Source organism: Genypterus blacodes, unplaced genomic scaffold (genome assembly GCF_046128005.1).
Source record: "Genypterus blacodes isolate CSIRO-AG114 ecotype Tasmania unplaced genomic scaffold, CSIRO-AGI_Gbla_v1 ptg000070l_1, whole genome shotgun sequence".
Classification (NCBI taxonomy): domain Eukaryota; kingdom Metazoa; phylum Chordata; class Actinopteri; order Ophidiiformes; family Ophidiidae; genus Genypterus; species Genypterus blacodes.
The window spans coordinates 4,645,633-4,670,711 of NW_027466880.1; the positions used below are offsets into that span (position 1 = coordinate 4,645,633).

At 45.7% G+C, this 25,079-nt stretch overlaps 3 protein-coding genes across 4 annotated transcripts; 1 reads left to right on the forward strand and 2 right to left on the reverse strand.

Moving 5' to 3' along the window:
• Positions 1-33: 33 nt before the first annotated feature.
• On the reverse strand, positions 34-4,301 carry slc2a10 (solute carrier family 2 member 10). 2 transcript variants are annotated; one of them, XM_076156604.1, is made up of 6 exons: positions 4,189-4,301; positions 3,004-3,076; positions 1,382-2,560; positions 919-1,041; positions 660-795; positions 34-461 (listed from the first exon to the last, which is right to left on the reverse strand). In XM_076156604.1, exons 2-6 carry the CDS (start codon positions 3,005-3,007, stop codon positions 368-370), a joined length of 1,536 nt encoding a protein of 511 aa, XP_076012719.1. In that variant the 5' UTR covers positions 3,008-3,076; positions 4,189-4,301; the 3' UTR covers positions 34-367. The 2 variants fall into 2 exon arrangements, with proteins under 2 accessions (XP_076012719.1, XP_076012720.1); XM_076156605.1 differs by having other exon boundaries at positions 4,075-4,276.
• Positions 4,302-5,170: 869 nt separating this feature from the next.
• On the forward strand, positions 5,171-7,574 carry tp53rk (TP53 regulating kinase). The gene is made up of 2 exons (XM_076156491.1): positions 5,171-5,438; positions 5,966-7,574. Exons 1-2 carry the CDS (start codon positions 5,192-5,194, stop codon positions 6,442-6,444), a joined length of 726 nt encoding a protein of 241 aa, XP_076012606.1. The 5' UTR covers positions 5,171-5,191; the 3' UTR covers positions 6,445-7,574.
• On the reverse strand, positions 7,188-24,623 carry ubap2a (ubiquitin associated protein 2a). The gene is made up of 27 exons (XM_076156490.1): positions 24,539-24,623; positions 22,589-22,726; positions 22,162-22,239; positions 21,227-21,337; positions 19,517-19,682; positions 19,336-19,431; positions 19,182-19,251; positions 16,410-16,519; positions 16,212-16,270; positions 16,043-16,113; positions 15,164-15,338; positions 14,807-15,077; positions 14,331-14,644; positions 13,956-14,176; positions 12,819-13,104; positions 12,694-12,733; positions 12,305-12,479; positions 11,678-11,729; positions 10,482-10,917; positions 10,163-10,254; positions 9,963-10,013; positions 9,568-9,661; positions 8,778-9,194; positions 8,580-8,684; positions 8,431-8,498; positions 8,127-8,318; positions 7,188-7,975 (listed from the first exon to the last, which is right to left on the reverse strand). Exons 2-27 carry the CDS (start codon positions 22,682-22,684, stop codon positions 7,880-7,882), a joined length of 3,942 nt encoding a protein of 1,313 aa, XP_076012605.1. The 5' UTR covers positions 22,685-22,726; positions 24,539-24,623; the 3' UTR covers positions 7,188-7,879.
• Positions 24,624-25,079: the final 456 nt, after the last annotated feature.

Here is a 25,079-nt window from a genome sequence, read left to right on the forward strand (position 1 = left end):
TGAAGAGGAGCAGGATGTGAAGATACCTGAGCTGATCACAATGAGGGAGGACAGGTTTAACTTTCATGTTTCTCTCAAACACTTGGGAACATGAAGAAGAAGAAACACCAAATGTTCCGATTGCTGCAACATCAGATCAGGAATTGTAAAAACTTATTTAATTAGATCTAGCTGTACAATATAACAAGCCACACAAAACCATTAAAAATGACTTGACCCTCTTATAAACAAGAATAAAATCTGAAATATGTAATCACAGTTTACAAAACTAAACTGAGCACATTACTTAGTCTCAAGCGTAAAAGTAAAACAAATCAATTCAATCTGGATTTCTCTTGTGGCACATTCCTGAGTGTAGTAAAAGTGTTCAGTCTGCACTCTGCTGCCCCTGCACTCTATGGTACTGGACTGAAGCTGATGGTCTGTTGATGAAGCTGCAGCACTCCTCACTTCTGTAAAACCTACAAATACAAAAGCGTGACGTCACTTGATGTTTTCACCTCCACCAGGATCACAGCTAAATACCTGAACCGCTCATCTTTAAAATCCCATCATAGACAAAGTAGAGATGGTTTTAAAATTTCCTCTGACAAACATTTGAATTAAAATGGTGGCGATTATTATTGATCTGTGTTTTGAACACGTAGACAAAAACATACCTGTTTAAGCGAAGTTCCTCGTCGATTTCCTCCAGAGATTTTCCTTTGGTCTCTGGCAGCAGGAAGTAGAAAAACAGTCCAGCTGCCACAGCGTTGATCCCGTAGAAAAGAAAGGTCCCAGACAGGCCGATCCAGTCTGATAACAACACAAGGCTCACTATCCTGCAGGACATCATCTCACTCGGAGCTAACGGCACAAGGTAACATGCTTTTCATTGCAGGAATTGTAATATTTGGAGGTTTGATATTTGGAACTCACCGATCACATTTAAGAAGGTGCATGTGACCAACAGGTTGGCAGCCCAGTTGAAGCAGCTGGCAAAAGCAAAAGCTTGACCTCTGACAGCAGCCGGGAAGATCTCGCTCAGGACGAGCCAGGTCACTACGTACACACACACACACACACACACACACGAGCATCATGGGCTGAAAATGAGTCTAAGATGACGCTACGAGAAAAAACATCATAAAAGCTGCATATGGGTTGAAGATGGAGGAAAAATCCCACGTCTGAAGGTTCATCTCAGGCATCCAGGTAGTTCAGATGTTATGTTTACACTGTCAACATTTATTTCTTGTTCTAGACACCAATGTATAATCAGAAATCTGGAAAATTCACACTGAAGATTGTTCAGTCTGTGTTGATTTAAGAGGCAAAAACTGGGACTGAAAACAAAACTAAAAGCACGCAAATCTGTATTATAAGAAAGAAAAATAATTACTTGGTCCAAATCCAACTGAGTAAGCGGCGACGACGGCCAGCATACATAGGAGAATGACCCAGTGCTCCACCGTGCCCTGGGTCTCCAGCGGTCTCGCACCAAGAGAATCAAACACCGACTGATTGTGTGCAGGTACATGAGGTAGAGACGTTGCGTTGTTCATGAAGTCCTTAGAGACGCACGGTCTGCTGGCCTCAGAAAACAAACGCCCACTGAGGAGGCCGATGGTCATCAGACCCAGCGCCATGACGACGCATCCGCCGATGAGCAAAGGCCTCCTGCCCACCCTGTCAGAGATCACCATGGAGATCAGAGTGGTGACCACTTTGATGACCCCAACGCCCACAGACGCCAACACTGCAGAGGCTTGGCTGTGAAACCCCACTGAGTGAAAGATGGTGGAAGCGTACAGGAGAAGGTTGGGCTGTCCAGTGAGCTGCTGAAAGGTCACCAGCGCCAGACCTATTACAGTCCGTGTCCTCATGTTGTCTTTGTGGTGGAAGAGGTACTTGAAGGTGTACTGCTCTGTAGACTGGACTTCTGAGTCATCTTGTTCTTGGTTTTGGCTCCTGAGGTCTCTTTCAGGCTGAGTACGGTCCTCTCTGCTTACACATTCCTCAGAGTTGGATGGGAGAAACCTTATAGCGGCCAGCTGAAGCAAAGTCGGAACTACAGCCAATCCAAACATCCACTTCCATCCGCTGCTGGTGCCAGACAGGATGTAGTTGATGGCATAAGCTGCCAGGATGCCCACAGTGATGCCAGCTTCATACAGCGTCACTAGGGAGCCCCTGCGATGAGGGCTGACCAGCTCGGACACAAAGATGCAGCAGGACATGGAGGATATACACATGGCTGAGCCCACCGTGATCCTGCCCAGGACCTGAGCCGGGTAGGAGCTTACGAGCAGGATCAGGCTGCCGGCCAGGATCAGGAGGTTGCTGAGGAGGATGGAGTTTCTGCGGCCACTTCGGTCGATCAACCTGCTGGCCGCGCCCACCACCGAGGCCAGCAGGGCTCCGATCAACAAGGCGCTGACCAGAAACTCCTGCTGGATGCACGAGAGCCCGAACTCAGCCTTGAGCTGCAGGAGAGCGCCAGAGATTATGCCCAGCTCGTAACCAAACACCAGGCCGCCCAGTGTGGACGCCACGCTGGCCAGGAAGAGGGTGGAGCCACCTAGGAGCAAGGGACCATGGTTACCCACCAACACAACCATGTTCAGCAGAGCGTCAACCCATCGGCCACACAAACACCAAACATACTTTGTGGGCATTAAAGTATCTGCTCCTCTCAACAAAACACACAAATGTTTTAATAACCGTCAACGTCACGTTTACTTCATATTGAGTACAAATGTTAAACTGAAACATTTCTGATCATATTTTGGGATAAGATGATCTTATGTTAGCATCATAAACATCATCATCATCCTCTCTTCTGCATCTGCCTCACTGGGAAAAATGCAAACGAGGCAGAAGAGAAACCCTCCGGCTCTCAATGCTGTGATCAGGAGGCACCGGATCACTTTGATATGTGGCGAATGTGTTAGAATGAGGTCAAGTCAGATAAATATTCATCAGAATATGAATAAAATTAATAAGAAAAGACATGTGATTTACCCATATTTGCTTATGTTCTGTCTGCAGGCCTCAGTTGATCCATTCTGATCGGTTCGGTTCCTGAGCAAACATCCTGTTAAGATTAAACAAACATCTGATTAGATGATGATCTGCATATCATGCATGTGTTTCTGTCCCGCGTGTCCCCACACGTAGACAAGAGCGGGGAGCCCGCTGCATCCCATGACACCATGACAACCATGTTTGTTGTTTGTCCTGATTTCGTTAGGCAGCCTACTTGAGAAGGCCTGAACAAAATCACAGGCCTCTGCAGAAATGACACAGCTCCGTTTGTTTCACAGGAGCACAAGCTGCTAGCAAAAGCACCATGACAGACCCTCACAGCTCACAAACCAAGAGAACTACGACAGCTCACATAGAAAGTGTAAATCCCCTTCTTGTTCATTTTTCATCCATTTCAAATTCCGTTATATTATAGCAATTCTTTGCCTGTTTGTTTCATGAGTATCTTTGAGGAGCATTTTCCTCTCAGTGAGATAAAGTTTCCTAATTGAGTCAAATCTACACCCACACAAACACACACACTGCCTGGCTCATCTCTGTGCCAAAACTCTAGATAACAAAGATTTGAACAGAAATTTGGCTCCATGAAAAGGGAGTGAAAGCCTGAGTGAAAACACCACAGGAGGCTCCTGAGGAATTCCTGCTCCTGACTTAGAGATCAGATAAGACTTGAAGGCTTAGTCTTCCACTCTACAAATACATGGAAAAGAACACACACATCTCACTTGCACATCAATGTTCAAAACAGAGGATGGACCTCAAACACACACAACACATTCAACAAACTAAAACCGGGGGGAAATAAGGGGGTGGGGATAAGAGAGCTAAATTAGATCAAACATTATATGATATATTATGATGTGATTTCTCTACTATACTACTCTTGAAGTTTGTTTAACTGAAACATCAGATGGTGTTCACTTGAGAGTCACATATTTAAACAACACATGGAAACATGAAACTCAAATTAAAGATGACAACATTAACGTTAAACATTGTGACCTGCTCTCATTCTTCTCGTGTATCTCTCTTTGACTCTATTATTACTTTCTTAGTGATCCTCCTCGTGTATGTTTCCCTGGAGACGTTCACTGATGTGTCCTCCAGGCGGTGTGTCTCGGCTGTGTTGGCGCAGATTTAGAACACTGAACTCGGACTCACCGTGTCCAGTGTGAAGCGGAGATGCTCCGGCGGCTCCTCAGGAAGCTCCAGCTACGTGGCAGCGGAGGATCAAATTGCAGCACAGGAAAGAAACTCGTGGGAAGTTTGAACGCCAACAAAGTTACAAACGTCCCAGAGAGAAAGCGACGCCCCCTGCTGCTCAAAGGCACACATGTCACACACGTTTTTGTATTTATTGATTCTTTGATTGAAGTAAAAAGGAGAAACAGTAAAAATAAACGATTTACTCTAAACCAAAACTATAATCAATCATAAATAAATATTATTGGAATCAGAATAAAGTTTGACCTGGTGTTTTGTTGTGATTCGTGGTGGGCAAAAAATATACAGTATACTCAGTGCACAATTGCAAAAAGAAAAATAAAACCTATACAATAAGCACATAATTTGGGATTTGGCGTGAAAGATCACAGAGCGTTGCGCTCCGGTTGATATGTGTGACAATTATATTGTACTAATGTTATTATTGCTGCTCATATAATACTGTCACTAACAACTATTTTCCACTTATTTACTGTATGTTATTAATCTTGCTTTAGGAATTTAATTATTTTGTCTGTTTTCCTTTTTGTTTTTCAGACACACTGTTTGTTTTCCTTCTGCACTGTATGACCAAAGAGAAACTCAGTTTCGTCCTACTCTATGATGCATGCATCATCCAGCTCCGACGACAATAAAGATACTTTAGACTTTGGGACATACTGTACATATAAGACAACATTCACATGTAGACACAAACATACACACCTTCTCTGTTTATAAAATCACGTTTTATTTTACTGTTAATTTCCTGAAATCAATCAATCTATCAAGCAAATATATCAAAACATGTAAACAAATATATACAGTAGCAATAATATCGACAGAAAATTCCATTTGTCCCTGAGTTTCCAAATGAGGGGAATTTGAGACTTGAGGCTGTAACAAAAGAGATGGACGCTAGGTGGCGACATGTAAAGAACGAGTAGAGGGAACAGCGCGTATGACGCAGAAGAAGAAAATGGCCGTAAACATGGAGACCCAGCAGGCGCTAGCGGAGTTTCTCGCTAAAGCAGAGTTATTAAAACAGGGGGCAGAGGCCCGAGTGTACCGGGCTCAGTTTCTGGGAAAGGAAACCATCGTGAAAGAAAGATTCCCGAAACGCTACAGACACCCGCAGCTCGACGAGAAGCTGAGCCACCGCAGGACGGTGCAAGAGGTCCGCTCCATACTGCGCTGCCGTAAAGCAGGTTAGTTTACCGGACGGACACAGCAACAACGCTGTCACAAGTAACAACACTGCGTTATACTGATGGCTGTTTAATATAACAGCAACAATAATCAGTATACGTTTAGCGCGAAGAAAAACAATCCAGGAGCAGATATGAGAATCACGACGGCCCCTGCTGCATCTCATACTGTGTGGCAAGCTATAAGCAGAGACGTTACTACAGCAACTACATGATTGACAGTAACGCTGCTATGTTTAAATGTGTAGCCTATTATGTTCTTTCACAAGTAGCCGTGTAGATTGACAAATGCTATAATCTAATTAAAAACACACAGCACCGCACACGTCATGGGAAATGTAGACTATTCGAACTTAGTGCTCAACTTCCCAGTTTCCAGCTGCCCTTCTCGCCATTTCTGAAAGCAAATTTAGACCGCAGCAGACCGCTTCCACATTAGTTCCTGGTGTGACTGTTCATTATCCTGAGCATGACTGACAGTGATGTTCTCCACCTGACCTGGCTCCCCTCTTTACGTGTCTCTACAGGAATCTCTGCTCCTGTGATCTTCTTTGTAGACTACGCTTCTAACTGCATCTTCCTGGAGGAGATCGTTGATTCGGTGACCGTCCGTGATCACATCGCTTCGTGTCAGCAGACCTCTCCGCGTCCCGAGAAGGAGCTAGAACGTCTGGCCGAGAGAGTCGGTCGCATCCTGGCTGCAATGCACGATGAGGACGTCGTCCACGGCGATCTGACCACTTCCAATATGCTGTTGCGGCCTGGAGGGGAGTGTGAGTTGGTGCTCATCGACTTCGGTCTGAGTTACATCTCCGCACTCCCGGAGGACAAGGGGGTGGATTTGTACGTGCTGGAGAAGGCGTTCCTCAGTACGCACCCCAACACGGAGGCGCTGTTTGAGAAACTGCTCAGGAGCTACACAGCCGCGTCCAAGAAGTCCTCGGCCGTCATCAAAAAGCTTGACGAGGTTCGATTGAGAGGGAGGAAGAGGTCCATGGTGGGATGAAGGACGATCCCCTCTGCCTGCTAATGGACTGAAAACGTGCAAAAATCACGACAGGTGTTTTTTTTGTGCAAAGGAAAAATGTAATGTGAAATTAAAGAATATTTTGTTAGAAACGATTGTACTTCTATTCCTGGCCAAGTGGACAGAGATTGACGTCTGACGCTCTAATGATTAGAGCGTCAACGCTCACATTAGAGTCTAATGTGAGAGCACCTGAGCATGAGGCAGGCACAGATTTGAGGATAAAATGCTTATATCTCCTCATGAGCTAGAGACAGAGGGAAGCTACTCCATGTTGGCTTCTGCTCTTCTAAACTTGAAATTGGAGCGTACAATCTCCATTTTACTTCTTATTAAGGGTTTGTAAGAGTTGTAGACCCTCGTGATTTTTCTTTTTGCAATAGTTGAGTCTCATTCATTTTGACCGGGAGCTTCAGAAGAGAAACCTGTTTGCTGGAAAAACACCAGGCGGCGCTGTTGTGCTAAGAGAGGTTAGGAGGGAGCACAGATCTGAGCTTATTAACATTTATATCGAGGCTAACTCACCACTTGTTACAGCTTTTGACCTCTTTAGAATATTAACCTGCATACATTTGAGATTGATAAAAAAAATTAACCCCGCAAGACCATGAAGCATTGTTCAGTATTTTGTTGCGCTTTTGGACTAAATTGTCAGAACCACATGAGGTCGCCATCAGTCTGAACCCAGCAGATGTGTGAATTATCAGAGCAGACCCAAAACAAACTGTTAAGAACTTTTAATTTGGACAACAAGGATTAAACCAATGTTAAAATGACTTCAGATCCAAGGCCTCGCCGATCAAACCAACTAGTAATAAGAGTCGAGGAATGACAGACAGATGGAGGGGAACAAATGTCAAGCTAGCAACTCAAGTCACCCTCAGTATAAGGATTCACAGATGTGGGAGACCAAGTTACAAAAACATTTTTCTTGTAAAATAAAAAAAAGCCTTTGCTGTGAATATGATGCGTAGAATCTATGTACATCATTCTGGGTTCATGTGTGCATAAAAAAAATCCACATCACATGATGCTTGTGTTCAAGTATATTCACCAACTTCATTATTTCTCCCAGGTTTAGCATTTTCATCTTTCCACAACTTTTTTTTTTTAAAATAAAAATGTCCTTCAAAATAAAAACAATGCAGAAAACCACATTTCATATCCTACCAATACATATATACTGTATAAATACATACATAAATATATTTTACATACAACAGCCATAAATTTGAAAAGGGATATATATAGAGCAAAGAGGAGGGGGGGGGAAGGGGGGGTAGAGTGTGTTTTAGCTTGGTGCTGTAAAATGCTTTGTCCCTCTATGAGCTCAATCACATGGGCGGATGTGGTGCAGAGTGTTGGTCCATCAATGCGCACACACACGCACACGCTATTGTAGACCCGAGCCACATCAGTTGGCCCAGTAGGGGGAGCTGCCATAGCTGGACTTGTTGACCTGGCTCTTTTGCTGCATGCTGCTGGACTGGCCACGCTGGCTGGGACCACCCTGAACCAGGACACAAACAGAACCACTGACTTTACCCGCTGAGTCAACAACATTTCACAGTTGAACTACATTTTTTTCTTAAACGTGCCAATGCTTTGCCTGACGGTGGTGATGGAAGGGTGTGTGCTGTGTTGTTGAGATGCTGGCTTACCTGTCCGTCCTGAGCGAGGTGGTGGTGCAGCAGCTGCGAGTGTGGTTGCTGGTGAGGCAAGATGTGGAGGAAGGGGGCCGGTGCATAACCTCCAGGAGCCGCTCCAGGGTTCAGAGGCCCTGGACCTCCCAGTGCTGACGGCAGGCCAAATGGAGGGGGGGTCCCCGTGTGGAAACCCTGCTTATCAAAGGACTGTGGGTGGGGGAGAAGGTGCAGATTGGGCTCAGTGGTGGATTACTGCCCCACATTAACACACAGTAACCAGGAAGACTAGAAAGGATTGGAGAAGGTTGCTGAGGCTCACCTGGGTCTTATTGTAAACACTTCCACTGATGTCTGGCACACCCGAGTTACTGGAGGTCACTGAGACGCCTGGCAGCAGGACACAACATTACAACACAAATTAGCTTATTTCAAACTAAACAGGGATATTACAACAATGCGAGCCTTCACCTTTCCCAGGCCCGGTAGCAGCAGATTTGGCTTGCGTCTGTGAGGAGGAGTTGTATCCTTTGCTGTAATCCACTCCTGCTGGCCCTGCTGTCAGCTCCTCATACCCTGGTCAAGAACATAGCCACCAAACACAAAATATAAAACCCACAAACACAAATCCTTGGTTTGTTTAGCCAAAGGTGTGCACGCGTTACTAACCTGAGCTGAAGGTGTGTTGGCCGTAACCACTGGGCTGCTGCTGGGTCTGCTGCTGGAAGGGACTGGCTGAGGGGTTTCCCAGGCCGAGGCCCATGCTGTGCTGTTTGGCTGAGGCTGGTCCAGGGCCCCCGGGGGGGACAAACATGGTGGGGCCATACTGGAAGGCAGCAGCACTGGGTACGGCACCGGGCACCCCGGCGTAGTATGGCAGGCCTGTGTAGCTGTAGCCTGGAGGCAGGAAGGCCTGCTGATTGCTGTGGTGTTGTGGCTGGCCCTGTGGCTGTGGCTGAGCCTGAGGTGGCTGAGGCTGGGCCTGGCTCTGGCCTTGGCTCTGGGCCTGGGGTGGCTGCGGGGCCGCCAGGCTGGTGGGGGGTGCTGGCGAGGTGGAGTCATTCCGGCCAAATTTCGTGACTTCACCTGAGCAACCAGGGAGATGCCATGTGAGAACAAAGATAGGAGGAGAAACAAGAAAGAGAGCGAAAACCTCTGCCAAGGTGGAACAACTCTCTCTAACTTTATCTCCCATCTGAGTTTAGTGTTGTGACTCCCTGACCATCTCTATTTTTATTAGTTTAAGACCAATTAATGGAAATCAACTACTCAATAATGGTGGAACTCTTCTGAATCAAGATCCAGTGACCAATAGAATGGTTATCTATGGCCTATAATATGGAATAACTCTAAAATCTGATCTACCATAATGCTCCTTGGCCCATGACCCATCACACACAATACAAACCAAAGTGAAATCAGAAAGTCTTTGGCAGAGGTGATAAGGCTAAGCCAGTACCTGAGTAGGGGTTGTTGGCGAGGCTCCCGTCTCTGCCAGATAGTGTCGCTGTGGGGCCGGGGAATGTGATTCCATAATAATCCTGCAAAGAGGGCTGACGGGATGGAAGGAGGTTAAGAGGCGTATCTAATAATACAACCTTCCTTCCTTCTCTCTATCTCTCTCTCTCTCCTCTTTCCCCTCTTTCTATATAAAAAATTATTTCCAGAATATCCGACAACTGTATGCACAATGTCATGTACAATGTTTGCTTCAATAAAAACAAATTGCAACACAAGAGGCGTATCTACTCAAATCCTTATGGTCTGAATCCTGCTCCTTAACACTTTCACTTAAAACAACCAGACAACCTAAGAGCTGACTGACTGTACTCATCAGTGAATTGTTGCTCTTACCACTGGCAGTCTGGACTGGAGCATATGGAGGTCCTCATAGCCGTAGATTTGCTGTGGAACACACAATGACAGAGAGGGTCAAGCTGTGTCACACATGCAAAAAAATTGTCAAATTCTAATTGGACACCTGCCAGACTTCACAAAATGGAAATTGTTGAAAGTCTTGTTCAAAGTAATAAGTCTCATACAGTGTGACTTACTGGGTATGCTGGCAGCAGCCCGCCTGGACCCATGATATACTGGTTGGGCAGTAGAGGGGGAACTCCCTGGGACAGGTTAGGAGGAGCTTTGCCTAGTCACACACACAACTATCACTTTCATGTCCCCGTGTTTTCCACAGTGTTATGTTGTACAAGTCATTCAACTTTACTAAATACAAATGCAGGTTTGTATTTAGTTTATATCATATCATGTTTATATTTAGAGTCTGATTTTAGTCTGATTAGTTTTAGGCAGCAAAGGAATAGAACGTTCATGTGGATGGAATGCACACGCGTGTGTCAGTGTGAGCTCACATACCACTGGAGGAGGAGAGCAGAGGCGTGGTCCTGGGTGCTGAGAGGTTGGAGGTGGCAGTAGCTCCATTGGAGCCAAGTCCCAGCACAGTGCTGGAGGAGGCGGCAGCAGAGTGGAGTCCACTCACCGTGCTGCTCATGGTGTTGCCCATGTTGGCCATGTTAGCCATGTTGGCCATGTTAGCCATGTTGGCCATGTTAGCCATGTTAGCCATGTTGGCCATGTTGGCCATGCTAGCCATGTTAGGCATGTTGGCCATGTTAGCCATATTGGCCATGTTAGCCATATTGGCCATGTTGGCCAGGTGGCTGATACTGCTGCTACTGTTGCTGCTGCTGTTGTGAGTGGAGTGGAGCGTTGGGGCTGAGAGCTGCGATGAGGTGTACGAGCCAGACGAGGGCGCCAGGGAACTCACACTGCTGCTGTCAACACTGGTGTACTGGAAGGAAGAGCAGACAGATTGAACATTACCTTCACCAATTGATCAGATTTAATAGGTTAAACAGATTTAACACTTCACACCAAATCATGAAACGTGAACTTTAATCCTAATACAATTATAATCTGGAAGCAGATCTCTATCTTTTTATTCAATATTATGTTCTTTTTATGTTACTTATCTTTGAATTATATCACTCTTTTTTAAATTGCTGTATGTATTTTGTACATTACTTGAAAAATATATTTGGCAATTTGCTTTACAGCTAGCAGAGAATTAAAAACAAACAATGAACACACATTATAGAAAATATCAAAGTGCAGAGGAGACCAAAAGTTGGTTGATGCTGTTTGAGAGGCCGATGGCAGCTTTATTTATGTTAAGCACACCGAATTGCCTCTGTGTATGAAATGTGCTATATAAATAAGCTTGCTATTACTAAAAATAGATCCCTTCAAAATTAGTTATCATATACTATTGGTGACTAAAAATCTAACAAAGATCTGCATGTGTGATATCCAATATCAAAACAAATGTATCTAATGAATGTCATTACAAAGGCAACATTCTTTATTCAGGGATGCAAATATTCTAATGGCAAACCATTCTACCTGGCCATGATTGATAAAATTAAAAATTAAAATGTATATGTGGCAAAAATATTGTCTAGATTTAATTTTACAGCGCATTTTGCGTTGTGTAACCCCAGAAAACCCCCAGCTTTGTGTTTGAGTGTAGCTCATCTGAAGTGTGTACTTACAGTGAGAGAGCTGGAGCCCAATGCTGACACCGCTGAATGACTGCTGGCATGGCTGCAGATGAAAGAGACACGCAACATGTTTGAAATGATAAAAGTTCCCCTCAATATGTCAGCAAATATTCTCATGTAGCAATCACCACTTCACAGCCTTTCAGCCTGTAGAATCTGAGATCTTGCCATAGGGTTTTGTCTTTGATGTTTTAAAACATCTTTCCCATCATTCTATGTAATGGGATGTCATATATCGTGGCAGTAATGGCAATGATCCACGCTTTTGTCTATTTCTGTCCCAGTATACTTTAACATTATATGACATTCATAGGGCCCGGGTTACTGTTTATTGCGTCAAACAGCAAATTGTTAACCATGGAAGCATCTCTATAGCGCAGAATGACTGACATGTCAACAAAAGTGAGCATTGTAAGTATGTATTTAGGGGCTCATGTATGGCATCTACAGGTGTAGCTTCTTTACTGTTATGCTGTTGTCTTCTTGTCTATTTTATCTTCTTTCCTTGAACTTATGGTCTTTGTTTTCTGCTAAGCCCAGTCAGGTTTATTTCATTCATATGAAGCAGATTGTTCTCATTTTTAGCCAAATCAAAGCTGCGGTCTGCATGTTAGTCACCTGTTGAGTGAGTTGAGCTGGCTGACAGAGGGCAGGTCCTGTGTCAGGCTGGAGAGCGTGGTGGAGCTGTGTGTGGGCAGCGTGGACGGCAAGTGGGAGGAAGGCGCTGTGGCACTGTTGGCGCTGATGTTCAGTGATGGTGAGTCTGGCTTCGGTGTGGAGGACGCTGATGAAGCTGGGGAGAGTAGAAAGCAGATTTCAGCATTTCTCACCTCAGCCATGTTCTTTATGCTGTGGCGGCTGGATACAGTTGGGTTCAACAACATCAAGCCCGGTGCGTATCATTGTGATCAAAACGAGCAGCTTGTATAAAAACTGCAGTGACTCATTATGACATGAGCATCAGTGGGTATAAAGGGTTAAAGAGATATAAACATAAAGCAACTTACTGTCAAGAGCAGCAGAGGTCCTTACACCATTCAGTCCATTCTGGGGACGAGAACAAAGCTGTTGAAGGTTTACACATATTGAGCTTACATTAACCATCAAACTCATCAAAATCTTTTCTAATCACCATTACTGGCCCAGAGGCTTCTTTGCTCTGGGAGAAGGCCAGGCGTGTGTGAGGGGGCATGGTCCCGTCATAACTTCCCCCCACCGAGGAGAAGGGCGAGGAAGAAACGGAGGAAGAGGTGGTGGAGCTGGTCGAGGAGGATGGAGGAGGGTTGGCAGAGCTGGCAGCACCCAGTGAGGAGGCGGTGGCGAGGCTTGGCAGCACCACAGCGGGAGAGTGATACACCGGCTCTGCTGAGGACAGAGACGGAGGCAGAGGAACAGAGAGAGGGCTGCCCAAAGACTCGCTGAACCACAACAGGGGAAAGACAGGAGGCGTTAAGAGTTAGAGTCAAATCACTCATGAGCTGTGGTGAATGTTATCTTTGGTCAAGACTTATACACATTCAGGTTTGTCTGAGGTGTCGATTCAGCTCACTGGTTATTGATGTGGATCAGACACACACTTTTAAATACATTGCAGTCTATCGGTCGGTAAAAGCAATAACTTACACATTTTCATTAGTGTATTGAACAAGAATGCAAAGTGAACAGGTAGCACTACAGCTTGGTCCATCGCAGTAAGGGACCGTCATAAAGGTGACAAGTATTTTTATCACAAGAATCTATGTTCATTTAAATACGTTGGTAGCATTTTCCCTGTAACTAGGAGACATTAATCAAAGTTCAAATCATAATCCTGCAGGCAAGCCACAGGTAGGGTTTAGCAAAGTTATATTGGATTGTACAGGTGTATCTAATTAAGTATTTTAGCGTATTAGTCTGTTAATCCTCCTCTGCAAGCATGAAAACACCAACATGTCCATATGTGCAGGACACGCCTCTCCAGCCAACGATAAAGAGGGTCACCACACAAGAGAGTGTATCTGATTATAGGCAAGCAGCTTCTTTCGATCACGCTGTGTAGCTCTGCTTTTGCGTTTATTTTGTAAAACAAGAGTTAAATTTTGACTTCTTAGATGAACAAATCTCTCTACTGTTTTTGCCTTTTTCTTGAAATCATTTACTGCATGGCAAGACATGAAGCAAATTAGTCACCGAGACTGTACAGCACATTTTTGCACTATTCTATGCAGATGTCAAAGGACATAATGCAACACGAGCATCCCAACAACGGATGAAGCGAGCATGAGCATACCTGAGTGGTTTGGAGTACAGGCTTGTCTGACTCTGTGTCCCTGGTCCAGTAGCGGTTTGGGCCGGGGCTGGTGTGGATTCCCTGGAGGGCCCGCTCACGCAATTGTCCACAATGCCAAAATCTGGTAGGGGCGACTCTGAGCCAAAGTCTAGCGCTCCAAACTGCAGGTTAAGGCCAGGGACGTCAGCCGAGCCCGGCATCTCTACCGCAGTGGAAGGGATCTGCCAAGAACGCGGGGACTCAGTCAGGTTCCAGAGCCATGACAGCAGGTTTGTATATTACTACTATGCTACATTTCTGGGTTGCATCAAAGACGTAGGTTCTCTGATACAAACCCCTGCCGTACGAGCCCTGTACAGCATCATCTGACTCTACCTTTGATGTGGGAGGTATCTTTCGTTTCTGACCCTTGAGCTGTGGCCGTTGCTGCTGTGGTGTTGTGCTCCCCTGAGGGTCCAGCCCTGCACTGGGGGCAGGAGGCTTGGTACCACCAGTAGCCATCACTGGGCCGGCCTGTGCTGGCGTGCTGGTGTGCGGGGGAGCAGGCAGGGCTGAAACAGGGGGCGCCGCTTGTTGCTGTTGTTGCCTCTGAGGGCTGTGCTGACGTGCCAGAGGCAGGGGGGGGCCAGTGTGCCTCTGGACCAGCTGGCTCAGTACCAGAGAAGGCTCTGGCTGAAGACCAAACTCGCCTGCAGACAAAGACGCACACAAACACATGCAAAGGACATGAAAATAGTTACACATGCTGATGCTACATACACACAAGGCACAAACAGATGAAAAACGCATGATGATTATTGGCTCACACGCATACAGACACAGCGAGCGTCCAGCCCACCCGCTACACTTACGACTGAACTGCGAGGACAGCAAAGTGCTTGAGTTTGATTCCGAGGCCTTCATGTCCCAGCTGGAGGAAGAGGGTGGGGCAACAGGTGCTCCCAGGCTCGGTAGTCGTCCAATAGAATTGCTTCCTTGGGTGCTGACAGGAGGGGCGGCCTGGGATGAGGGGAGTGGACCCAAGCCAGGACCCTTAAGCTGTTCCAGTATCTGAGCTCCTGCACTGGGCGGAGTCCTCTTGGCCTGGCCCAGGTCACCAAAACCAGCGCCTAGAACTGACGACTAGCGCAGACAGGGGGAGCTATGAAGAACTAGATTTTTTTGTGTGTATTTGTATGTTTGGAATGGTACACTGATGGTTTTTTTACCAGGGCAGCATGTGCGTAGCTGGTGCCACTGGTGCCGTTGCGGCTCGGTGGAGGCTGCTGTTGTGGCTGGTGGTGGTGGTGGGAGTTGGTGAAGACAAGACTCTGTGAGGAAGAGGATGAAGAGGCTTCTCTTGCGCCAACAACAGGCTTCTGCAGCAGAGAGGCGAGGTCCAGACTAAACACAGAAACCACCATTAAAAACAATCAAAAGTCATCATGACCACATTGCCAATGTTTATAATGTAACCCAAATACATAGCTACATTAAACTTATAAGGCACAAACATCACAATGAAATCAAGGACAAAGAAAAGTGAGAATAGAATGTTATAGATGCAAATACAACATAACTTAAAAACACTTTTTCTACTAGCTTGTGTTTGTTCTGTAAAGCCCTTTGAAGACATTATGAAATACAGAGCTTTAGAAATGATCGCCACTTTCTTTCAAACTTAACTGAAGAAGACTTTACAGGGTTTGAAAGCCACCATCTTAATGTAGGGTAATGACACTTAATCCTACAAAATCTCTGAAATATGTGTATCAAGTTTTGAGTTGTGAATGTAAGATGTCCTCATACTGCAGATCCTGGCGCTTTCTCCCTATGAATGAGCTAACGTGCTAACAACCAAGCCTTTACTTTGATGTTGCATTTATTCATTGTCTGATAATAAATTAGGAAGTGACACCTGAACCGGTGCTGGTACCCAGACTCAAGTGGACCCTGCCAGGAGTCAGGGTACAGGAGATTCATACAACTATGGCCTCAATGTTCATGAGTAATATCTTTGCATGTCATTCCTAGTTAGAGATACATCAAAACAGCTCTCCGATTCTCTCACTGTAAGTTGTATGTTATAACGTGAGTCACTTCCTCACCTTTGCCCAGGTGTGATGTGGTTTTCAGCAGCAGGTGCGCAGGATGAGGTGAACACTTTGGTCTCCGACAACTGCGGGAAGAGAAGGACATGAGATGAAAGCAGTTGTAAATCCACATCCATGTAGTCGTGATCATGCCGACTGCTACCGCGTCGCTCTCGAAACTCACACTGACATCCTCGCTCCAGTCCTCTGCCGCCCACTCTTCCAAAGTGTTCCTCCAGGCAACTGAAGTTCAACCAAAGAACAACACTTCAAATGAGGACGATGATACAGAAGCACTATAAAGCACAATAAACGGTGATGTCTGGTGAGCCAAAGCTTTTTTTCCAGATCCAGAAATGTTGCCTTTGTGAGTGATACGCACCCTGGAGCTTCCCTGTCCCATCTGTGCCGTTGTTGGCCGCCGTGTCCCACACCTTATTATGTGCAGACCCTGTCCCAGCCTCTGAGGTATAGTCTGCTGGATTGAAGGTACTAGTGAAGAGTAGCAGAATGAATGAATTCAGGGAGGCAAAGTGAAGAAGATCCATCAAGTGTTACAAAAAGGAACTCCGACAGAAGGAGGAGTCAACAGGTTGGCACAGGAAAACGATTCTATGCCAACAAAACATACAACAAATAACACATACATCAATCTTAATACTAAAAACCTTTAGTTCACCCGAGATCAGGACTGCACTTTCACCACGGTCCCTAACTGCAACCTATGAATCACTGCAGTGATACAAGTTCAGTCTGCATTCATGTTAATTCTAATGAAAATGATTTAATGTGTCAGCACCTGCTTGTGCCGCATCAGCAGAGATATTACAGCAGTGAGGTCAAATTAAGTTAAGCAAAGTACTTTTGGCTCGTTAACTCGCATGCGTTTGTGTTTACAGCGCATGAGACGTCTACCATCTCCTTGGGTGAAACAAGCTGCGTTTGGGAGCAACTCACTTCCTCAGCAGCTGTAGATTACCATAATGACACTAGTAAACTCGGCTTCAAGGTGGGCCACTCGACCGAGACGGCCCTCCTGGCAGTGACCGAGTCACTCCAAACTGCTAGAGCGAACTCTCTCTCCTCTGTCCTGATTCTCCTGGACCTGTCTGCAGCATTTGACACGGTGAACCACCAGATCCTTCTCTCTACCCTTGAGGGAATGGGTGTCTCGGGCTCTGCCCTCTCCATGTTCGCGTCCTACCTGACAGGTCGCTCCTACCAGGTAACACTGAGAGGTTCTGTTTCGAAGCCACGTAGGCTCACCACTGGGGTTCCGCAAGGTTCAATCTTTGGCCCTCTTCTTTTCTCCCTCTACACAACATCTCTTGGTTCGGTTATCCACTCCCATAACTTCTCCTACCACTGCTATGCTGATGACACCCAGCTGATTCTGTCATTTCCTCCTTCTGACACCCAAGTGGAGATGCGCATCGCTGCTTGCCTGGCAGACATCTCGGGGTGGATGTCAAAGCACCACCTGAAGCTCAACCTGGACAAGACTGAGATGGTGTTTCTCCCGGGGAAGGGCTGCCCGCACCGAGACCTGGCCATCACCATAGATGACTCCGTGGTGACGTCTACTCGGACTGCGAGGAATCTGGGTGTGACCCTGGACGACCAACTGTCGTTCTAGGCAAACATCGCTTCGGTGACGCGTTCCTGCAGATTCCTCCTCTACAACATCCGGAGGATGCGTCCCTTCCTCACCGACAAGGCAGCGCAGGTGCTGATCCAGGCTCTTGTCATCTCCCGCCTGGACTACTGCAACTCCCTCCTTGCTGGCGCCCCGGCTTCCGCCATCAGACCTCTGGAGCTCGTCCAGAAAGCTGCTGCTCGTCTGGTGTTCAACCTTCCCAAGTTCTCCCACACAACTTGCCTTCTCCGTTCTCTACACTGGCTCCCCGTAGCTGCTCGCATCCAGTTTAAGACTCTGGTGCTAGCCTACAGGGCAGTGAAAGGAACAGCTCCTTCATACCTCCAGGCTATGGTCAAGCCCTACACCCCGGCCGACCACTTCGCTCTGCTGCCTCCAGGCGACTGGCTGCCCCGGCGCTCAGCGGCCCCTGCTTGCGATCGATGCGGTCACGTTTTTTCTCTGTTCTGGCACCTCAGTGGTGGAATGATCTCCCGACTGATGTCAGGACAGCGGAGTCGCTGCCCATCTTTCGCCGCAGGCTGAAGAACCATCTCTTCAAGAAACACTACCCGGATCCTCCCTCTTAGGACATCACCTACTCTGTCCTAGCTCTTCTGATGCTCTTGTTTTCTAATCTTTGTGGGAGGCAGTGGCTCAGTGGGTAGTGGGTAGTGCTTCCGCTTGGGAACCGGAGGGTCGCCGGTTCGAGCCCCTGCCGAGGTGCCCCTGAGCAAGGCATCGAACCCTCAATTGCTCCCCCCTCTGCGAAGGGTGGTAATGTAATGTAAGTCGCTTTGGATAAAAGCGTCTGCCAAATGATCGTAATGTAATGTAATGTAATCTTTCATTTCTAATTTGTCCTTTTTTCTTTCATTTCTAATTTGTCCTTTTTTCTCATTCGTCTTGTACCTAACTTATTGCACTTCTACTCTAGCTCTAGTTATGCTCTTAGCTGTTGGTTTAGGAAGGAAATGCGCTTACCATTTCTTGTGACCTGAAGTTCTTTTATCTACCTTTGTTGAACGCACTTATTGTAAGTCGCTTTGGATAAAAGCGTCTGCTAAATGATCGTAATGCAATGTAATGTAATGTTAACTGTAGGCATGCCATCACTTCAGTAGTTTGGAGCTCTCATTAATCTAGCAAATAATAAATAAATCACAGCTTTGTATGTTTTGGTAAGCACATGGAGCAAAGTCTTTGTGCTCCAGAGCCCACCAGTGTGTGATGCAACATTACTATGATAATGATGATAATTCTTTGTACACCAACTACCAAAACTACATTCAGCAAGTACATTACATTACATTACGGTCAATTTGGCAGACGCTTTTATCCAAAGCGACTTACATTACATTTACATACCTCCCTTCGCAGAGGGGGGAGCAATTGAGGGTTCGGTAGGGGCTCGAACCGGCCAGCCTTCGGTTCCCATGCGGAAGCTCTACCCACTAGGCTACTGCCTCCCTAGTACAGCAGTACAGCAGTAGATCACAGCCCTGTGTGTAGCCTTACCCCATGCCCTGAGCTGAGAACCTGCTGCCTGCTGGCGCTCTGCCTCTGCCTCTGCCTCCGCCTCCAGATCCTGAATAAACATTAACATCAAAGTCAGCACCTCCTACATGAACACTGGGCATGCTGACAGCGCTCCGCGTGTACATATGCTCACCTCGGCCGCCTCTGACCTTACGACCCCTGTCCGAACCTCTGTCCGAGCCTCTGTCCAAACCTCTGTCCACCGGCGTCACCTCCACACCGTTCTCCTCTGGACGTGCATGCACAGAGGATGAACATTTAGAAACACTATTTGATTCCAGATGCATTTAAAGGCTTCTGTTCGCGCTTCATACCCGCTCTGCTCCGACTGGGCCCCTTGTTGCCCTTGCGGTTAGGAGCCGTGCGTCCCTTGCTGCCCTCCCTCTCGCCTTTCTTCTCCCGGTTCTCCTTGTTCTCCTTGCTTTCTGATGGACCGTCCTTCGTCAGGGGCTTCTTCTTCCCCACCGTCTCCCATGAGGTCTTCACATGGAGTGGGAAGGACAGCGTAGAGGGAAGAGGGAAGTATAAACAAAGACACAAATGAATAGTCAGCAGCTGTTGCGTTTAAAACACACTGTACAATAAGAACCAATCACATTTGTTCCAGTGTGATATTTTAACAGCTGATTTATTGAAGCAGACATGAGACACTATACGAATACCTTCATCATATTTGCTCTACAACCATAATACACATTGGATCAGGAAAGCAAACTTCATTAGAGCATCCCTAAAAATATATATTGAAATAACTACAGCGTATACGGAAACTAGTATTCAACATTTCAGCAACACAAACACAAACACCATTCCTCAGGCTATTCACAGTGCAGAGGAGGCACACAGAGACACCCATATGCATGAGATTACAGCAACTTGCTATTTCTGGACTCACATCAAATCAAAACAACAACACGGGCAAACTGCCTGGTGAGCTGCCCGGCCCCACCCCTGCTTCTCTTCGCCATCTGTGCCGCCCAGCTTCCATCAGAAATGGTTGGAATACCGATTTTGGATTTGAATTGTCCAAGTGTTTGTCAGACATTCGACAGCCTGTCAGACAGCCACAGAGGAAGACGGCGATACAATGGAGCGCTTTCATTGAGGGCAGCCAAGAATTCCCTGAATGTGAGACGGAGCCAAATGCTTCACGTCCCCAGGACAGCTGACAGATCCACTTTAGCACAGAAACTGCTCATTTTCCACAGTTTAATACTAGAAATTAACCAAATTTCTGCTGAGGCAAAGGCAAGCAAAGCAAATGATAAAATATCATTCTGGTTCACTTCGAAATTCCATAGTTGGAAAACAAACCGCAAAAACCGATTCACAGCCGTTTACAATTCATTTCAGCATATTGACATATTGAAGATTAATGACACGGTTTCATTTATCAGTGGGTTTAAGAAACGCTTGCAACAACTGTGTCAAAAATGTTTAAAATCAATTACTATTATTAGATTAATGAAATCTGCACCACAGTCCCATGGCAGCAGTACAGACAGGCTAAGTCTGTATGATCAGGCCTGATTTGGTCAGAAATGTTTAGCTGTGATTATTGTAATCGTCCCTGCAGCTGTGCAGCTGCTGACATACTAATCCACTTCACTATGAGGCAGCTGTGGGATTACCGTCATTACACAAGTAACTACAGCTACTTTAACGATGCTCCATTTAATTCAATCAAAAGCTTTTTGAGATGTCAGAAATTGCACAAAGCCAAATTGCTGTACAAACTAGCTGCCTAACCTGTTCCATCCATAAAGTCTAAGCCTTCATTTTCCAAGTTTGCCCCTTGCCAGCCACCTTTAGAGACTGAAACTCAAGAACCAACATGGCCCTTAACCCTGGAAACAGCACTCAACAGCATTCACTCACTTACTGAGATGAGCAACACAGATGAGAGAGAGATACTTAATTGATCCCAATTGAGAAATTGATATGCTGCATAACCAATGTTCTAATCAAAGACTTCCCTTCATTAAGTCTAAAAGAGCAACTCAGACTAAGAACAGAGGACCCACCATGTCTGAGGTGCTCTCCAGCAGGAAGTTGATGGCTCTGCTAACATCCTCATTGCAATCGTGGAGTGCCACCATGCACTCGTCCTGGTTCTTTCCGGTAACCTCCATCAGCTGGGAGGGGAAGTGGAACAAACATAAAAATCAAAATGTGTCTTAGTTAATAACAAAGGAGTAGCACCTGTGGGTCGGGAGTCATTTCGACATTAAAATTATCAACATGTCTGTCCAGACATCTGCAGGTCAGTGCTTGATTTTTTGAAGTTGCCTTCTGTGAAGACTGGAGTATTGTGCGACGTGTTGACATTTTGGACATCGTGTTTGAATAAAATGTTATTGGAAATGACAACCAACAAAACTGTTGAGGGGTATAGTGGCACGCCCACATTGAAACTAGTCACTTGGGGTCAGAACAGGTGCATCAAAACGTATTCCATTACCAAAGTCAAACAGTGTCTGCCCAGCTTTACGGTTTTATTACATCTGCAGTGGTTGTTATTGGCTTGAGTACAGTTTAAACCATTTAGATTCTGTTTTCCATGTCCTCTTCCCCGTCAGGCCGTTTGCAGTGTGCCTATGAGGACACACTCAGCACCTGGCCTCACATACAAGTCATTGACACAAAGTGAGGGGGAGGGAGACAGAGGCAAAATGGTACCACCGTTACTAGGAATTACTGGAAAAACATGTTTAGAGGATAGAAAATCTCACTCCAAACTATTTACCACTAAAAACAAAGTCTTCATTGTTGATCCTTGTGAATACACAGGATAAGACCAATTTCAAAATCATTTAATGTTTGCACGCAGGTTTGAATTTGATAATTTGTGAAGCACAAATTTGCTCGTATCAATAAGAGAGGGTCACACCTGGCCTTGTACAGAGACAGCGGTTCTTATGCCCTTGAGCAAACTTCACAGTAGCCCAATGTTCCTCACCTGGTTTACTTTGTCCTCAAAGTCAGCGTCATTCTTGTCATAGATCATCTGGGCAAGTCGTATTTGTTCAGCAGTAGCCTGTGAAGCCAACAGGCAAAACAAGAGATGGGTCATTTGGGTATGAGGGAACGAAGGGAAAAGCCAAGTGAAATGAAGTTGATACAAAAGCTGGAAAAGATTGTCCACTTTGAGATCAATAACAATGAGGAGCGTACAAGTATGTTTATCTTGCTGCTATCAGAAACTTGCATGCTTGTGTTCTAAAGAATGATTATAGTAGGACTACACAATACTAACCAAGCAGGTCTATTCAATACACGTACTGTGGTTTCATTTCAGAATCAGAATCTGCCTCAATTTCTGTGGCTGAGGAGTGTGTGTGGGGGCGGGCCTGAGCTTTCACGCTTTTATGATTGTAGGCACTCACCTGTATTTGTCTCTGTGGTTGGGAGGTGTGAGTGGCAGCAGGCAGAGCTTTTTCCCGAGGTCCCCGGGCCTTTTCGCTGCCCAGCGAGCTCATCATATACAGTATATACAAAACTCTGTATGTACAAAATACAAAAATCTGCAAAGGAAATTCACATGATAAATAATCAGCTGTGTCAAAACACTTTTAAATACACACCAGAAGTATAAATGTCTCTTGGTAGCACAGCATTGCCTTGGTTCACAATCATGAATACTGCCCTTATGAAGAATGAAAAGCGATGGTGATGTAACAGCTTTGCTGAAAATCTAGGTCAAGGAGGGGAGAGCAACACAGTGTCCTCTTACAGAAAGCACAACACAGTGTGTGTCAAACAGAACAACACTACACCCTGACCTTAATTCCCTCTCTTGCTGCTACACAGTTTCCATGTTAACTTAGGGTTACATATACAAAACTGAGAGGTGAAACACACGTATGTGAACCTATTGAAACCAGTGTAGGAAACAACCTGGGGCAAAGCGGAAACCTGCACCTAAAAAGCGCCCCTCAGTGTAAAATGCCCCAAATATCGGTAAGTAAGGGCAAAAAAAAAATCACCTTAAATTGATTGGCATCTATTTGTAAAGGTTAAACTGCCACAGCCACACACAAACATTCACAGACCTGGCACTCCATAAGCATGATTGTGTCAACATACGTTAACAAGCGATTGCGCAATACCTCGTACAACCTGAGCGCGCGTTCATATATGATTCAGTCCATAAACACGTAAATATGGTGTAGGGGAATCTCAAACACTCATTGTTTCCATGGGCCCCTATGTTTGTATGTCAGAGAACAATAGCGCTGTATGTACACAGGCTAAATGACGTCCGCCAACACAACCGCTACCATTGGCTGCTGGAATGAACAAAGCTAATGCCGAGAACCGACGGGCTTCCAGGGAATATTTTAGTGAAATTCGTTACTGTTGCTGCGAAAATGTCCATTTTACAACTGTATATTTATTGCATAATTTAGAATACTGCACCAATCCAATAATGATAACCTCCACGGAGGTATTTGCAACAACGATCTTGGTCACAAAAACAAAACAGCCATCCAGTAATCTTGTGTTTTACACTGATTACAAGAGTTGCATAAGAGCTCGTTTATTTATTTAGAGTTATTTCGCCAATGAAGATTGGGTAATCAAATCTGATATCAAAACCCTATTCAGTCAAAATAGTGTGTATGTGCACCAGGGTCAACACCTACCCTGCGACGTATAACTAATTAACAATTGGCTAGTTCATTTATAACACAAAAGCCAGCTGAGCGTTGTTTTCAGTCAGTGCTAATGTAAGCTAACGACTGTGGTCGTGAGAGAGTGTGGCTGTGAAATTAACCCCAAACTGCTTACATACGCCGTGAAATTAGCTAACATTAACCGAATTCCCCGCTGTCTGTTTTCCAAAATATCTCGGTGCTGTTGGTGCTCGAGTCCCCTTTGTCCTCGCTAGCATTAGCTGCAGATTGCTAGCTCGCTAACTAGAACAAATGATGCAGCAGGGATAAAGCTAGCTAGCGATGCTATCTAAATGTGATCCAATTCGACAGCCGCCTAGCTTGCTCGCCTCTGTATTTTGTGTGTATTGTTTGCGCTTAGTTTCTCGTAGTGAACGTGGAACGGGCCCGACCTCACATATTGGCGTGTTGACAACAAAGATGTTTCAATTCTTGCGAAAATGGCCTCACGCTAGAACACAATCCGATCCCGACATTGCTTGCCGGGAAACAAGACAACAGGAAAAATGGATAGAGAGAATTCGCCCAAAACTTCAGCTAAGCAAAACCGATGGATCCGTTGATCCAATATTTCAGTTGAAGGGTCTATCAGGTCGCGATTCAAACTTGCAGAAATGCTAAAGTAGAAGTGAAAAGTATTATAAAATCTGTTTCTATTACCTGCTAACACGCTTCACTCGGCCAGCAGCAGACAAGGTGGTCACGTGACTCATTGAGCGGCGGATGCTCCGCTCTCCTCCCGGACCCAGTTTACTACCAAACACACGCACAGTGCCCGGAACGACACGGAATGTTGGATTTACTGACTTTTAGAGGGATACCGTTGTTGTTATTGTTGTTGTTTTTACCGTTGTTTACACTTTTCCCTGCTCAGCATTGGTGGCAAACTGCAGATCAGGGGACAGGCGTTCATACGCAACTGCTTGGAAAGTCACTCGGATTTATAAATTGTGTTGTCCTGACATGGAAACGTACGAAAACGTACGAAACGTTACGCTAACGGAGGGCCAATACCAGTTGTGGATCTGGTCACCATAGCAACATAGTCCTTGGTCGTCCGTAGAAGACGCACTGAGGGGAAATTTGTGAGTACAGTACCGAGGAAGGAGGCAGGCAAGTGTGAGGACGTGACAGTCTTTTATTTTTCCAAATAGATAAAAATATCAACTATTGCAAATCTAGCCACGGTGTGTGAGCATAC

Excerpts from the sequence above, each read along its gene's own strand:
- slc2a10 (XM_076156604.1), bottom strand. Across the intron at positions 796-918 it reads CACCTTCTTAAATGTGATCG|ACTGGATCGGCCTGTCTGGG; the intron begins GTGAGTTCCAAA and ends TGTTGTTATCAG. Across the intron at positions 462-659 it reads GAGGAACTTCGCTTAAACAG|GTTTTACAGAAGTGAGGAGT; the intron begins GTATGTTTTTGT and ends TTGTATTTGTAG.
- tp53rk (XM_076156491.1), top strand. The coding sequence starts at position 5,192 with ATGACGCAGAAGAAGAAAATGGCCGTAAACATGGAGACCCAGCAGGCG. Across the intron at positions 5,439-5,965 it reads ACTGCGCTGCCGTAAAGCAG|GAATCTCTGCTCCTGTGATC; the intron begins GTTAGTTTACCG and ends GTGTCTCTACAG.
- ubap2a (XM_076156490.1), bottom strand. The coding sequence starts at position 22,684 with ATGATGAGCTCGCTGGGCAGCGAAAAGGCCCGGGGACCTCGGGAAAAA. Across the intron at positions 14,645-14,806 it reads GCTGTCCTCGCAGTTCAGTC|GCGAGTTTGGTCTTCAGCCA; the intron begins GTAAGTGTAGCG and ends CTTTGTCTGCAG. Across the intron at positions 9,195-9,567 it reads CGCCAACAACCCCTACTCAG|GTGAAGTCACGAAATTTGGC; the intron begins GTACTGGCTTAG and ends CTGGTTGCTCAG.